Source organism: Lagenorhynchus albirostris, chromosome 5 (assembly GCF_949774975.1).
Source record: "Lagenorhynchus albirostris chromosome 5, mLagAlb1.1, whole genome shotgun sequence".
Classification (NCBI taxonomy): domain Eukaryota; kingdom Metazoa; phylum Chordata; class Mammalia; order Artiodactyla; family Delphinidae; genus Lagenorhynchus; species Lagenorhynchus albirostris.
The window spans coordinates 115,132,190-115,149,528 of record NC_083099.1 but is presented as its reverse complement, the minus strand read 5'-3'; the positions used below and the strand labels follow the sequence as shown (position 1 = coordinate 115,149,528).

The window sequence follows — 17,339 nt, the reverse complement described above, 5'->3', positions numbered from 1 at the left end:
GCGACTGACATATATACACTACTATGTATACAATAGATAACTAATAAGAGCCTGCTGTATAGCACAGTGAACTCTACTCAGTACTCAGCAATGGCCTACATGGGAAAAGAATCTAAAAAAAAAGCCATTTAGAATTTTTGTAATAAATAAATAGTATTTCAGGCCTCAATTTAATTTTGATGTCCTCTCTAATTTAAACTTATTTTTAACACTGCTGTGCTTCCAGAAGAAATGAGAATTTTATAAATGTATTTAGTTCATTGCTAAATTAGATCATCTCCTGAGAGAATTTCAGTAAGGTTCAAATGGATAAAACAGTCTTTGTGTTTTCCAAACATTAGCTTTCTCACCACATCTTATCGCATCATAGGACTCCTAGGAAAAAGAAGTTTCTTGTATCCCTCTTCTATTTCCCCCTCTGATAAGGGAAGTACACTGGAACTTAATCATTATGAAGAATTCAAGGATGGAACAGTTCTAAGGACAGACTTGATGGAGTTATTAATTAACTCCATTGCATTACAGATTACATTAGCTACTAATAAATGTGGACAGCATTAGTAGTGGCACTGAGATATGTTTCTTTCTATGGAGAAATTTTGAATAGGATTTATTCTGGTAAAATAGAAAGCAGTAACGGCTTTAATCCTTTTGAAATCTAGTGTAAAGCAATCAGCATGGTCTAGCTAAAATTTACCATGCAGAAAAAATTAATACAAGAATGACCTCAAAAAGAAGAAACTTGTCAGTGTGATTCGTTTTAAGGGGCAAATTTTGGAAAGAATATATATATATATATATATATATATTTTTTTTTTTTTGCGGTACGCGGGCCTCTCACTGTTGTGGCCTCTCCCGTTGCGGAGCACAGGCTCTGGATGTAGAGGTTCAGCGGCCATGGCTCATGGGCCCAGCCGCTCCGCGGCATGTGGGATCTTCCTGGACCGGGGCATGAACCCGCATCCCCTGCATCGGCAGGCGGACTCTCAACCACTGCGCCACCAGGGAAGCCCTGGAAAGAATATTTGTAACAGATTATAGACGGGAAATATCAGGTACACTGGATGCTTACCACATGTCCTGGTGATCTATATATATGATTTCTTTTAATCATCTAAACCAACTCTTGAGATATTGGTGTTCTGATTTGTACCTGGTAAAAGTGAGGCATAAATATTTGCTGGTCAGTAACCCATTCCTTTATTCCTACCACACCACCTCTTTTTTGTGATGGGTCATCCAGCCTTCACTTTTTCATGTTGCACTAGGTACCTCTCGAACTGGGGGAGGGATAACTTCAGGAAGAATCTCTGATCACACTCAGATCTGGAGTAATCATAGAATATCTCGCTGGCTTTATTTTACTAAATTTTTTGGAAAATATTTTGTTAAAACAAACATATTTATTATGAACTAGGACACAATGTATATTATGTACGTTTTTAAGAAAAAGAAAAACAGACACTGCATAGAAATTTTGCTGGAGGGAAAATTCAGAGAAGTTTGAAATGTGTTGCTTAGCTAGATATGCTATCTAGTATGTGAATGAAAAATAAAGCTTAGTCCAAGGAAATATTATATTCCAACTGAATAAGGAGACAGAAGAAGTTTACTTTCAAATATGTGAAATGAAATCAACAGGTGTTCTCAGTGCTTTATCCTCCTTTATTATATTATGTAATTGAAATCACTTCTGAAAACAACAGTTCTGTAGCACTCACTGCAAATGAGTGGTTATTGACTAAATAAAACTAAATTTAAATATATTCACAAATTATGATTTTATACTTCACCTCCAGTTCTTTAAAGTTTCAAGCACTAATAAACCATTCAATTTGTTTTTTATTAAATATTTTACTAAAATCATTACAAAATCATTGTTTGAGGGTCTCTGAGAAGCGGAAATAATCCATTATATAAATTTGGGTGCTTAGAACATTATTCAAAGATGCATCTTCATTCAGCTCACTAATTTGGTATTTCTGTGGCATGCTTACATCTAGCCAGATATAAGTGCATGCCCTTCTCCTGGTAGGCATGCTATAACTGCAGCTTCTTAGATCCTTCCACTTGTAACTTCTGATGCATTCTGTTCAATGCGGAACCAAGAATCTTCATTAAAAAAAATATCCCAGGTGATTTTGATGCCGGTACTTTAAGAATCACACTTGGAAAAAACAAGGAAGATGTTTTCTGATTTTATTACGACTAGAGGCATTAAATTGACTTATTTTATTGAAATCAATTTTAGAAGGGGTTTTGTAATTAGTCTCATTGTAGTGTGCATTCTTTACTTAAGCTTCCAGCATTTTCAGAAGCCTACTACATTTTGGATGAAAGGCCTTGAGTTCTAATTCTGCCTCTACTAGCTGTTCAATTATGGACACATCACTTGACTGTTTTATAGCTTACTTTCTTGGACAGTAAAAATAAACATTTGGATATTCACCTATAGTACCCTATGACTAATTTACATTGTTTCTTTATAATAGCTAAAGACAGTTGAATAAAATGTTTTAGATTAAACTTGACTATTTTATTGCACAATTCATAATTGAGATATAAAATGATGTCCAGACTTGCTATTAGCTGCAAGCAAAGTTAGAATTGCAGATAGTAATTCTGATACAGTGCTTAGCGCATCTGACCAAATAGAGATCCTGAATATTTCCCATTACATGAGCAAAATATTATTTTCCTGCTGTTGACATATTTTTTCATCTGAAATCTGGAGAAAAAAGTTCTGTGGTCCTATATAAAAAAATAAACAAATAAACTAAAGTTATTAATGGAAATTGATAAACAGGTGCCCTAAAGCAGGATTGGCAGACTTTTTCTGCAGAGGATCAGATTACAGTATTTCAAGCTTTGTGGACAATATACAGTCTCATTCTTCCTTCACCTTCTGCTTCTTTTATTCTTCTTCCTCCTCTTTTTTTAACAACATGCTAAAAATGTTAAACCATCCTTAGCTCAAGGTTATACTAAAACTGTTTAAAGCAGTGCTTCTCAAACTTTAATGCACATATGCATTGCCAGGGAATCTTGTTAAGATGCGGATTCTGATTCTGTAGGTCTGGGGTTGGGCTGGGGACCCTGTATTTCTTATTTGCCCTTGGATATCAAAGCTTTTGAAGTTAAACTGTTTCCTGTCTTTTCATGTGATGAACAGCCCCCTCTACTGTTGGGTTTTGAATCCCCAGTGACTTTGGCTGACAACTCAGCTATCTTTTTTGTTTTTGTTTTTTAACCAAATAATGGGGTTGTTTTGATCCTAGTACTTTAGTGGCCCTTCATAATTTTAAAGCCCCAGACCTCTTTGGAAATTTGATGAAATCTGTAGCCCCTCTTGCTACTACTTCCTCCTGTCCACACAAGAATACCCAGTTTTATACACAATTTCAAAGAATTCACGAACCTCTCTAAGGCTTACCCATCTTAAGGGTCACTGCTATAGTTGTGTAATGTCTGAATTTAAGGGAGTTCAAAATTAATTCCCTCACTTTTAATAACATCTTAAAATTTAGATTGCAGCTATGTTTTTGCATATCTCCATATCATTCTATCTATCTGTCTACCTACCTATATGACTATCAATCATCTATCTGACTGGTACAACCTTTTAACTTTATTTTATGCCCTATTGGCCATTGCTGGCCTGATGATTACATTTAAACTTAAAACTATGAATGAGGAAAATAACCTAACTATTGGTCAGAATGAACATGAATTGTTACAATGCCTTGCATTAAATTTGTTCACAGTGCCTTTACTTATGACTTTTAAAAAACTACTTTATTGACATTAATTCATACATACTTTACTCATTTAAAGTGTACAATATAATAGTTTTTATTATTTTCATGGAGTTGTACAACCATCACCATAAATAATTTTAGAATATTTTCATCACCCCCAAAAGATTCTCCAGTCCCCCTTCACCTCTCACCCCCATTACCTACCCTAGACAACTGAAAATCTATTTTTTTGTCTATGAATTTAATTATTCTGGACATTCTATGTAAGTGGAATCATTTTGTGACTAGCTTCTTTCACTTAGCGTAATATTTTCAGTGTTCACTTATGTTATAGTGTGTATCGGTGCTTCATTCGTTTTTATTGCTGAATAATATTCCATTATGTGGATATATAACGTTCATTTATGCATTCATCAGTTAATGGACATTTGGGTTCTTTCCATTAAAAAAAATTATTATGAATAATATTGCTATCAATGTTACAGTTTTTGTGGGGACATAAGATTTCATTCCTCTTGGGTATATACCAGGCAGTGGAATCGCTGGGTCATATGTTAATTCCAAAACTTTTTGAGGAACTCCAGATAGTTTTCCAAAGTGGCTGTACCATTTTACATTCCCACCAGCAATGTATGAGGCTCTCAATTTCTCAACGTCTCAGACAATACTTGTTATTTTACACTTTTTGGATTATTGCCATCCTAGTGGATGTGAAGTATATCTCGTGGTCTTGATTTGCATTGTCCTGATAGCTAATGATGTTGAGAATCTTTTCATGTGCTTACTGACCCTTTGTCTAACTTTTTTGGATAAATGTCTATTCAAATCCTTGGCCCATTTTTAAATTCGGTTATTTGTACTTTTATTTAGTTGTAAGCGTTCTTTATATGTTCTAGATATAAGTCCTCTATCAGATATATGATTTGTAATTTTTTTCTGATTCTGTGGGTTGTTTTTCCTTTTGTAATGTGTTTTTCAAGAACAAATATATTTGTTACATGTGATTTTGGTGTCATATTCATGAAGGTTTTGACTAACTCAAGATCATAAAAATATGCTCCTGTAATTTCTTTTAATTGTTTGATAATTTTACCTCTTACATTTAGGTTGTAGATATTCTTTTGAATTTTTTATAACAGCGGAGGAAAGCTACTACAAGAATATCCAAATGCAACAGCACTAGGATAGTTTACATATGTTATAGTCATAAGTGAGTAAAATTCTCTGAGTGCTATTGGACATGTTAGATTCTAAATCTTATTGCTAAATAGTTTAGATGTTTTGCATCTAATTCTCTTATTAGTCTATTATTTTATATTTTATTTAATAAGTGTTAGTGTATTTCAGGTCCTGTTGAGGCCTTATTCAGGCCAAACTGCCTAATAAGGCAGAGAACTTTTTGATGTAGAAAATAGCACTCTAAAAACATGGACAGTTAACTTGCTTAGTTTTAATAATAGAACAACTTTGGCATTAGGGAGAATGTAGATAATTGCATATGGGACATTAGAGAAGAGCAAGGAAGGTATCCAAACAAGAGGATTGTGGCTACCGTATGTCTGTTACCTGAAAAGTGACATATAACTCTTGGTGCATTTTAGTATCAGTTTCTATGGCTATGTGTCCAGACCTTTACATTTGGGAATATGCTACTGATTTGCAAGCTATGATTAGTTATTCAAATTTAAGTACTTGGGATCTCATTTATTACTTTTTAAAGTAATTCTTACTTTTTATATTCTATAAATTCCTCATTTGTGTTAGGGCCTCAGTACTTACAATATATAACCTTCTTTATTACTGTGATGCAGGTTGTGGTTTTCTGTCCATATTTAAATGCTTTGGGTCTCTTTAGTTCTTTTCTTAAAATTTTGACCTGTGTAGTGTAAATTACTCTTGCTTTAGGTACCTAGCACTTGTAATGTATAAGTTCCTTCTTGCATCTGATGAGCTAACAAATGGTAATCAGCAACCTTTAAAAGTTAATCCTCTTCAGAAAAGGTTCATTCACTACCAAATTAAATTCCCTTTATTAAATTCAAATAGAAATTTTAAATTAATATTGAAAGTTAACTGGAATAACATTGATGAGTAAATATTACTTCTGTTTATTGAACAGAAATGTGCCAATATTGGGTGATTGGTTGGAAAATTGTAAGAGCTTTTAAAAGCTCGTATGTAGATTATCATTATGTCTCCAGACAGAGTTCTCCCAGCTGTCTCCTTTAGAATTATTTGCAGTAGCTGGTAGGACCTTTCCACAAATAATGGCTTCTGACACTTCATAAATTAAAATATTCAAAACAGTACATTATGCAAAATTTTCATCTTAAAATACCAAACAGGTCCTTCTCTTCCTATTTCTTCTAACTTTTAATGGCCCCATTTTCATTGTAGCCACAGGAAAGTTATTGGTACCTGTCACTCTTCCTTACTGTGTGGAATACCAAATTCTGTCAAGTGTTTATTTTACTGTATAACTTATATCTTCCTTCTTTTTTCTACCTTAAGTGTTTCAAGGTCAGGTTCTTTTTATTGTTCTCTGGGATATAGAAGTAACTCTCACCTGTCTTTTTTGCCTCCATCACTATCTATCTTTTACCGTACAGACCAAAAGAACCTTTCTAATACACAGATGGTCATATCACTGCTCCCTCAAAATCAGTTAGCCATATGGAATAAAAGTCACACTCCTTAGCGTGGTATTTTAAGCCCTTTTGTCTCCGGCTATAAGACTGCTTTTTACCCTCACCTGCCACGTTAACTTCCTCCCTGATTATGAAATGTTTTATACGTATATTGTCATTTCTCTGTCCTTTTGCACATGCTATTTCTTCATTCTGAATGTCTTTCTCCTTCTGTTGACATATTATTTTCATTCTTTACAACTCAATTTAAATGCTACCTTTTTTGGGGAAGCCTCTCACTGTGCTCTAGTTAGAGTTGACATTACTTTTCCCGATCTTTTCCTGTAATACATTTCTTGGACCTCCGTGCAAATCACATAGTGATTTAACCTGAGTTCCTCAGTCAGACATACGTGGATTCAAATCCTGCCTCTACTGCTTACTTCTTCCACAGTCCTGGACAATATATGCCATTAAACTTCTTCCTCATCTGTTAAATTGAGTTACTATTTGTACATAATGTTCAGGTCTTTTTTTGTGTTGACTCTGATAGCACAGTGCCAGCATGATAAACGTTTTCTATGTGTGTATTTTAGGCACTTGGCTTTCTCCCCTAGTACACTTGTAAGCACTTGCCTTTCTCCCCTAGTACATAGTAAGCACTTTGAAGACAGGAAATTAACCTTACTCATCTTAGTACCCATTGCAACTTACTGGTTCCAAAAGAAAATTTCATGCTTATTTTTATTTGTCCTGACTCATGGAACATGTTAAAACTAACTCATTAGAATTAACGTATTAATTTACTGCTATATTGTCTTGTTCCAAAAGGGACTTGGAATGACTTACGAGATGCATAAAGAACAAAAGACTGAAACATAAATAAAATAGTAGTAAGTGCAGTTTGAATGATTGAATAGTTTAATTTTATCAGTGTGAACCTAAGTGAAACAAAAGCTATAGATAAGGAATGTTAAAGCTTGTCTTCATTCTGTCACATTTTGTAGGATCTCGTCTTCGCCAGGAAGACTTTCCCCCGCGGATCGTGGAGCACCCTTCCGATGTCATTGTCTCTAAGGGAGAGCCCACCACGTTGAACTGCAAGGCCGAGGGCCGGCCAACGCCCACCATTGAGTGGTACAAGGATGGCGAGCGGGTGGAGACTGACAAGGATGATCCCCGGTCCCACAGGATGCTTCTGCCCAGCGGTTCCCTATTCTTCTTGCGCATTGTGCATGGGCGCAGAAGTAAACCTGATGAAGGAAGCTACGTGTGTGTTGCAAGGAACTATCTTGGTGAAGCAGTGAGTCGAAATGCATCTCTGGAAGTGGCATGTAAGTAAACGTAATGAATCTCATAAATGGCATGCGCTTTTACTTTGATTTTTTTTTTTAATAAGCTTTGATTTGTTCTCATAGATGCTTAATACCTATAGAATACAACAATCAATACTCTCTGCATAATTTTACTTTGCCTTCTGCAAAGAAGGCTTGTCAAAATAATGTATAGCCAAGGTGTTGCAGTAAATTTATTTATATTGAAGCAATGTGGGTATTATGATATTATATTATATTAAAGCAAGGCGGCGATGATGCTGGTCGTATTTAAAATTTGAATTATTAATGAGAGATATAATAAAATATTAAGGTTGGCGATGTTAAAATAAAAAGTTTATGTGTAACATGGGATCAAATATAAGGTATAAATTCATTTTTGTACCTATTCCTGTTACCTATTTATATATAACTAATATATTATATATACATGTATATATTTTTTAAATCTAACTTTTATTGGGCAACTTTAAAAAGAATATACTCTTTAGGTTATATTAACTCTTTTACTTCCAGGCTAAATTCAGGGATCATTACCCTAGGCATGCAGGGGAAAATATACCAACAACAGCAACTATATTTTTTTATCAAAAAATTCATCAGAGACGAGAACTGATTTCTGTTTAGGGACAAAATGTGCATATAGAGGAAGGTCTTGCTCAGTTTTGGTAATCAGCAGTACCTAAGGATTTGTCCTGCCTTTGCCACTTAAAAATATATTTATTTATTAATCAGGTAGCCCAAATAGCACTAGTAAATCAAGGCACCAAGGCTTTGCATCTATTTGATCATTGAGTCCATAACTTTGTTTTTCTGGATGGTTTTCCAGAACAAATTTCAAAATATGTTAGATTTGTTTTCTGGTTTATAAGTGAGGATTTGGTGTCGTAATTATGTTGGTATTCTCTATTTTGAAGGAATACTTTATCAAGAATTATTTGTGAATAAGATGGCAATAACTGAGCTTAAAAAAAGTTTGTGCTCTTCAACTTTCTGCTTGTACCAGTAGGTGTTCATAGGTAAGAGAATTGAAATAGTTCAGGATGCATGAGTCTTTTTTTTATAGCTGGGATGAGAGTGTCGGATAATAGTTCATGGTCTCATGACTGCAATTAACTTTGATACTTATACTCACATGCTATATGGTATCACACTAAATTATAAAACTTGTGTATATGTGTATTGAAATTCTCACAGTGTATCATTACCTTTATACATGAAAACATCTTTTAGTAACAAAATCATACAATTTCTTATTCAGCTATCACAATGAAAGCTTTTGCTTTTACGCATCCAGTCTTTTGATTTATGCTTTTGTACCAAGAAATCTGGAACCCAGTCCATGCTTGAAATGTGTAAGTCCAATAGGAAAAGACTACAGGAATCCTAAAACCCAAAGTTTTAAATCAATGAGCTTTGAGAAATTTATTATGTGAAGTACTTTGAGATATAAGCATTAGAACTTTTGCTAGCAATGCCATTTTGCGCCAGTTGCTAGGTAATTTCATTTTTATAACTTACTTCAAAAAGCAGTTAGATTAAATGCAGTTTAGTGAGATTTGAAATATATACACAGAACCTCAAGAATACAAATACTGCTAACCGTCCATTTTTATTTTGAAATATCTTATTTCTGGAACATTTCAAACATACTGAAATATTTCAATGTCAATTCTATTGATTGTTTTCCCCACCAGATCCCTTTACAGTAAATATAACATGCATTATTCTTTCTTTTTATAGATAAAATGAAACCCATGATGGTTAGGTGACCAAGACTAAGGCAATAAATTAATGGGGCATTCAAGATCAGACCATGATTGTTCTAATTTTTAGTTTGAGAGAATTGTACCATATTTCGAAAAACGCTCAAATGAAACCAGGCTCATCTTATATAAATAAAAATAAAGAACTTTTAATTAAAAGTTTTTCTTTTATCCACTCAGCAGCAATTAACTTTTTTATTTTTTAAATTGAGGTATAGTTGTTGTATAATATTATATCCGTTTCAAGTACACAACCTAGTGATTCACAATTTTTAAAGGTTAAATTCCATTTATAGTTATTATAAAATATTGGCTAAATTCCCTGTGTTGTACTATATATATCTTTGTAGCTTATTTATTGTAAGCAAATAACTATTTTTAATCCTTCACTAACTTTCTTCTCAATATTAAAGTTTATCTAAATTGGCCAGTCATTTTATTGTTAGACAGCTATAAACTTATCTTTATTCTCATCCTTAGCATTGTTAAATTGCTCCCAACACACATGTATCCTGTACTTTTATTTAACATAAAGGATTTCTCTCTTTCTTAATTGCATCATTAATAATTAATCAAACTGTTTTAGAGGGAAAATTTTAAACCACAATTTTTTTTCAATGTACTATGACAGTTACATTTTTCTTTATTTTTAAATCAGTGAGCTTTGAGAAATGCTAAAAAATACTTCTGACCTAGAGAGGAAAACAAGAAGAGTTCTAAATTGGATTTAGCTAGTGAATAAAATTCTTTCTTCTAATGCCCTGTCAACAGTTCATGCCATTTGAGGCAACAGAAGATCAAATAATATCCATTTATATGTTGCTCGTCCCTTTCGCATTAGCTCATCAGTCTTCTCCATTTCCTTATGTGTTTCATAAAATGTGTTAATATGGAAATTTAGGTCAAAGCATTGTGATTTGTCAATCCTATTGGTAACCAAGGTGTATTTTTATAAAATGATAGGAACCGCTGTGGGTCATATAAATGTCTGGCCTTCATATTTTAGGACACTCAACATAATTGCTCAATTATGGCATATCCATTTCTTCATTTGTTAAAGGAAAGAATGGAAACCTAAAAACACTATGTATTTGGAGAGCTGCAGGTAGCTTGATAATGAGGTTGGTGGGCAGTGTAAGTTAGAAAGATAGGCATGTGCTGAATCATAAAATCTAGACTTTTTGTTATGTAAAAGGAGAGTCTTTCCTTTCAATTTTGAAAGAAAATTGAAGATAGGGTTAAAGGAATGATGATTGAAATTGAGCGGAGTTAAGACGCTGTGAAATCATTCAGAAAAGAGTATATGTTAGATTTTAAACTGAACAAAGCAGTGAGGATTAAAAGAAGGAAATAGTTTGAACCGTATTTAGAAATTATATCACTTTGTGGTTGGTTTGGGGAATAGAGGGTGATTCCCAGATGTTTTTTGGTGGAGTGACTGTGTATATTCTGATACCTACCATCCAAAGGGATGGCAGATACAGGAGAAATAACTCTAGTGAGAACAGGAAAGTGAAGTCAGCTTGGTTGTATTGTTTGACATGCCAATGAAATATCAAGGTAAAAATATGCCATATTCCATTAAGAAAAGAGCTTCTGGAATTGAGAAGTCTTTCCCAGATGGAGGTTGAAGCCAGGGGAGTAGATAGACATAGATGTGATTGTCCAGGCAAGCTGTGTGTAGGGCTGCGATCACTCCCATTGTTTGGAAAGAATATTTAATGTTGGGCAAAGGAAAGTCTAGTTCAGGAGGCTCAGAGGAGGTATTGGAATGATAGAACATGGGAAGTGGAGTGACAAGAAAAATAAGGAAATAATTTTAAGAAAGAAAAAGTGGTTGGCAATGCAAATGCCATGTGGTGGTCTAAATAAAAAGTATACGTGGTCTCTAGGGGTAGAAAGAAAGCACAGCAGCTGAAGAATGAGTTGGTAGTGGAGTTGGAGTGGCAAGTGCTGCCTGTTCTTTCAAGAACTCAGGGGCGGTCAAAATCGGTTGCAAATTGATTTAGGTGTATATAGGAATATCTAGGTGGTATGGATAAGTAGCAAACAACCTTGTTATAACTTTTATTGTGAAATAATTATTGATAAAAGTTCTGGAATTTTTGACTCTGCTTCATCTTGATTTTCATTTTTAATTTCAACAATCTTGCTTTCTGCTGTCATATGATATGAGCAGTTTTATTGATAACCGTCTGTCTTGACTGATTGTACAGAAGTTAGCCTGTTTTTATCATACTCTATTCATTCTCTTTTTGTTTTATTAAACACAGAGTTCACTTTTATGTAATGGAACAACATAATTGAGGAAAAAACTATTCAGGGCCAATCCCTGCAGTGGAGATTTGAATCACTTACCACATATTTGCTTTTTTCCCCTCTTGGTTTGGAAAAAAAAAGCAATCCAGAATGTACTTTTTAGATCACTTTAACTCAAGGAAGGTATTTAGGCAAAAAAGTGATTTTTACATATTTAGAAAACAGAATTGCAGGTTCTACAAGTAAGGCACTTGGCACTGAAGTATTTAATACATAGTTTTCCAATGGGACCACCAAGAGAGCTGAGACGTAGCTGGTGCAGATAGGATTTCAGTTTGAACTCCAGGCCTCCCTGTGTTTGGAGCAGAAGGAGCACAGGGGTCCTCACGCAGATTGTGGCTGCCTGTGATGCAGCCTGAGTCAGTGGCAGTGCCTGGAGATGGCAGCTGTAGCCCCAGGTGGTAAATATATGACAGCAGCTTGATCTATCGACCAGGGTAAGAGGGGGATGTGGCCTAAATGAAAATTCATGAAAAATTGATGAAGTCCCCAGATTATTTTTTCCGTTTCCTTTTCTCTGTACTACGCCAGTGCAGAGAGGGGAGATTAAATGAAGTGATGAACGCTTTAGTGGCAAGGAGGTTGTGGTTCAAAGGTCAAGGGTCACTTAGAAACCGGTCTTTTTTTTCCCCTTTCCTTACTTATAAATCAAAACTAAAACACAAGAACTTTTCAGATTACCTATGATTTAGCTTTGCTTTGAGAAAAATAAAATAAAATGGCTAAATGTTTGAAAGTTGGCTTTTGATGCAACTACAAAAGAGAACAGATGTGGTTCATAATTCAGTTGGGGAACTAGAAATAGATTGAATTCCATGACTGCGGGGTGATTTATTTTCTTTTCTTCATCCTTTTTTTCCTTTTTGTTTCCACGTATGAAGACCCATGCCTCAAGAAAGTCATTTAGAGAAGGAAAAGGTGTTGCATTATTTATGTCACAGATTGCTAGAACAGCAAAGCTATGGAACACTCTACAGACATAATGATCCTGCTTTAAACCCAAAACTAAATTGATGTTTTATCTGTACAAGGAAGAGAGGTTATAGAAGTAGACTGACTTTAGTAACAGAGGTCACAGGTGGCATTAAAAATGAACACAAGGTGAATTGTTTCATTGATATTTCCAAGTTAATAAATATGTAATTTTTTTTTCTTTTTTTACTTGCGGCTGTAAATGAATGTTATCCAGGCAAAATACCTTTATGCTCCAAAAACACAGAGATAAATTAAATTGCAGAAAAGCCTGAGCCATGGAGAGCTTTTTTAAAAAAATTACTTTATTGAGGTATGGTTCACATATAATTTACCCATTTAAAGTGTATAATTTAATGTTTTTTAGTGTATTCACAGGGTTGTGCAACCAACACCACAATCTAATTTGAACATTTTTGTCACTTATAAAGAAAACTGTATACCCATTAGCAGCCAATTCTCATTCTCCTGGAACCCTTCTGCTACATCCCTAAGCAAACACTAGTCTACTATCTTGTCTCTATATATTTGCCTATTCTAGACATGTCATGTAAATGGAATCATACAATACATGGTCTTTTTTGACTAGCTTCTTTTCCTGAGTATAATGTTTTCAGGGGTAATCTTTGTTGTAGCATGTATCAGTATTTCATTTCTTTACACTGCTGAATAATATTCTATTGTGTGGATATACCACATTTTATCCATTCACTCATATGTTGATGGAAATTTGGGTTGTTTCCATTTTTTGTCTTTTACGAATAATGCTGCTATGAATATTCTTGTACAAGTTTTTGTGTGACATATGGTTTCATTTGGGTATTCTCTTGGGTATATATCTAAGAGTGGAGTTGCTTAGTTATATGGTAACTCAACTTTTTAAGGGACTTATAGGTAACTTTTAGGTGTAGATAAAAATATTTATTAGTGTTATTGAATTAACTGTATCCAACTCCGCTCTTAGTACAAGGCACAGCTAGAAACATTGCCAGTATTTGATAAATATTATTGACTGCTGGCATGTTATACTTCCTTGGGTTATATGTCCATATTTTAAGATAAGATTTAATTAATTAAAAATATAAAATAATTAACTCTGTAAAGCCACTGAATGGTCATGAAGTTTCTTTTTCTTTGACCTAGTTATTTAATTCAAGTAGTATGAATTGATGAAATAAATTCTGAAATCACTTCCCCTTATAAAACTTCTTACCAAACCGTGTTGACTTTGGCCCCAATTAAGTTGGATAGTCTTGCTGTTTGAACCTTACTTCACTTTCTGCCACATTTTTATTTGTCCTGAAAGAGGACAGTATTCTGGTTTCTCAGGAGATGACATTATCTTTTCTGAGAATAATTGACATAACCTTTCCTGTTCCCAGGTTATTTTTCCTTTCAAAGGTCTTAACGTTTGTTTGTTTGTTTTTCTTTCATTTACTAGGAAGGTTTAGAATAAGAAATTAATGGTGATTATAATAGAAGTTGATTAAGTAATTCCAGGAGTAGGGAAAAAAAGAGCTGCTGTCATGACTCAACTTTCCTAAAACAAACGAATGTATCTATTTAAATGCGTAAGAGGCAACTAGTCAATTGGAACTGATATTCATAGATTTTGACTAAGAAGAATATAAGAGCTACTGGCTTTTTCATGATTCCTCTGTTTGTATTTCTACAAATTTCAAGAGAGAATGCAGAGAATTTGGGGGGAGAGTATACAGACAACCACTCATACCTTAATGTACTTGGGCCATGTTATGCGCTAAATTGTATCCCCCCCAAATTCATATATTGAAGCTCTAATCCCTAGTACCTCAGAATCTGACTGTGTTGGTAGATTGGGTCTTTAAAGGAGTAAATTAAAATACAGTTGTTAGGGTGGGTCCTAATCTATACTAACTGGTGGCCTTATAAGAAGAGGGCATTTGGACACATAGACACCAGAGAGGCACATGCACAGAGGAAAGACCATATGGGGACACAGTGAGAACGTGGCCATCTGCAAGCAAGGGGAGAAACCTCAGAAGAAATTAAAACCGCCAACACCTTAATCATGGATTTTAGCTTCCAGAACTGTGAGAAAATAAATTTCTGCTGTTTAAGCCACACAGACTATGGTATTTTGTGATGGCAACCCTAGCAATTTAATACAGGCCATTTGTCTTACAGCAAGAGTAACCACTGGTAAGAGACCATAAAAAAAAAAAATAGTGATTTGAATCAAATATCGTTTGTGCTCTGTGGATTTGTACTGCCCTGCATCCACAATGTTGGCCCGAGGCTGTTTTGAAAGAAATCTGTAAACTCAATTGAAAGTATTATAAACTGTGAATGTATGGGCATAGGGGAATCAATCTAAAACATCTTTAACTAGAAAGAAAAGACAATAGCAAATGTTTTGGTATTTTTTTGGTATTAGAGAACAGTGTTAGAAGGTACATGAGTGTGCACACGCACACATCTGTGTTACTTGGGCTGTTTTGTCTGTGTACCTTTTAATTGTGTAATACTCCATCAGATTCTTTCATATACAGATCTCTCCTTTAATCTTCACAAATGGAGGTGTGAAATTGCTATGCCTGGAGTACATGTTTGAGCTTATGAACTATTTAAATATGTGTAATGCTGTATTTTGATATCAGGTTTCTGTTAACTGTATTAACTGTATTCAACCCCTCTCCCTTTACAAGTCTCAAGTTGCCGTTCACTAAAATTAGCCTGAATTAACTCTGATTCCAAGGAAAGCACATAAATAAGAGAAAGAGGAATCTTGATGTTCTCTGCTTTTCCAAAGACTATTTCCCAAAACAGTTTAATCCTGAACTCTGCCAACATGTAAATCCTATCCATGGAATGATAGCCCAACATATTCATAGGGATACTAAGGTGTATTAAGACAAAACTTGTTGAGTTCAGCTCTTGTTTTCAATCTCAGAATTTTTTTTTAGATAAAAGTAAGAAAAGACTATTTATGGTTTGGAGGGTTTCCCACCTATAAACCTTCAATTTATTCGATTTCAGCTGGTTTGTAAATATAAATTGATTCTACTGAAAATGTATATAGGTTGACGCTGTAGTTAGGAAACGTAATTTTGTGCAGCAACGTGTATGCTTTTCTCTCAAGATATGAGTTTCATCAGAAAGACAGGTCTCCAATTTTCCTTCGTTAGGTTGAATTTGTTTCTGATAATTATAATACACATTGTTTAATTCTGAAGCAGCTCCCACAAGGTTTCTATAATTACATAAAGGGGGTTGCACTTTTTTCATGCATGAGTCAGTGTATGTGTTAAGCTCTTTAGAGGAGTACAGAAGTAAAAACGACAGGTGAAATTTTGTTCAACTCTGGAAATTTCTTCTTCTTTAGAAGTCTGTAACAGCCTGTGACTTAACTGCTAAAGGATGAGAGGTTCAATTGAGGAATCAACATATTCTTTACACTCTAAATCATTGGAATTGGTTTTCCTCTTAGGAGATTCTCAAATGCAAACACAACATTTTCAACCACCTCTTTCTTAATTAGGAGATATGCATACATTTTTGTCAATAGAGTATACGTTTTACAAGAAGTAATCTAGGAAAACAATATTGGGCCCCTGTTTAGGATTTCTGTAAACTCTCTGAAGTTCCCTAGCGCTACCCTTCTGGGGCTGCTCAGACATCAGTAGTGTCTCTGACCCTTGGAGAGAAGTCAGGCAAGGATTGTAAGAGAGGCAGGTGCTTTGAGGATGTGACAGACAGATATATAGGCCCAGAATCTGGTGAATTCCAATAAGTTTTTGTATGTTTATTTTGTCTTGCTTTTTTGTTTTTGCAGAAATTCTACCACCCAAAATAGCCCATGGTCACTTACTCAATGGTTAGCCTAAGCCTGTTAAAAAGTTGATCCTCACAAAGCCTGCAAGCAAGGGTGTCAGCCTGGGTTACAGGCAGCAAGAAAAGTCCGATTGGCCTACGCCATTGGCCCTTTAAGTAGCATCACAAGTAGGGCCTAGAAACTGAGTCTAAAGTAACATCTAAGAAGAAGAGGGCTCTTTTTATCACATATACCTTTTTCTGATAATCAGGCCATTTTCCAGTGATACAAGTACTTATTATTTATAAAGACAATCATTAAGTTTTTTATGTGGTTATCTAACATCTAAGTCTGTACAAAGACTTTGGCACAAACTTTACAGTTTTTATATATAAACTGTAAAATTATGGAAAGGTAACATGACTATTTTACTTTCATGATGTCGTATTCAATATAGACTGTTATGTATACATATATATATATCAACCTGCTTCACTCTCCTCCTACTTGCTTTTTCTGCTTATTCACATTGAATGAGGATGTTCAGTGTTTTTCCTTAAATCTATTCAAAAGTCTTTACTGGCTTTCTTAGGCATTAGGAGTAAAAAGCAGCTTAAGAGATCCATGCCTTCAATGGTGCTTGTGTTATAAGTGAGAAGCCTGGGAAACCTCATCAAGTAACAGCTCACCTTCTACTGTGGTGTGGGGTAAAGGCCCTCAGACAGGACATGCCACAGGCATTAGAAGAAGAAGTGACATCAAATGCTTCT

At 34.6% G+C, this 17,339-nt stretch overlaps 1 protein-coding gene across 1 annotated transcript in view; it reads left to right on the top strand.

Moving 5' to 3' along the window:
- The first annotated feature begins 7,355 nt into the window (after positions 1-7,355).
- ROBO2 (roundabout guidance receptor 2) overlaps positions 7,356-17,339 on the top strand; it is a 518,554-nt gene continuing 508,570 nt past the window's right edge. Inside the window, exon 1 of the mRNA XM_060149063.1 lies at positions 7,356-7,719. Within this exon, the coding sequence (XP_060005046.1) occupies positions 7,356-7,719 (364 nt within the window). The remainder of the gene's footprint in view (positions 7,720-17,339) is intronic.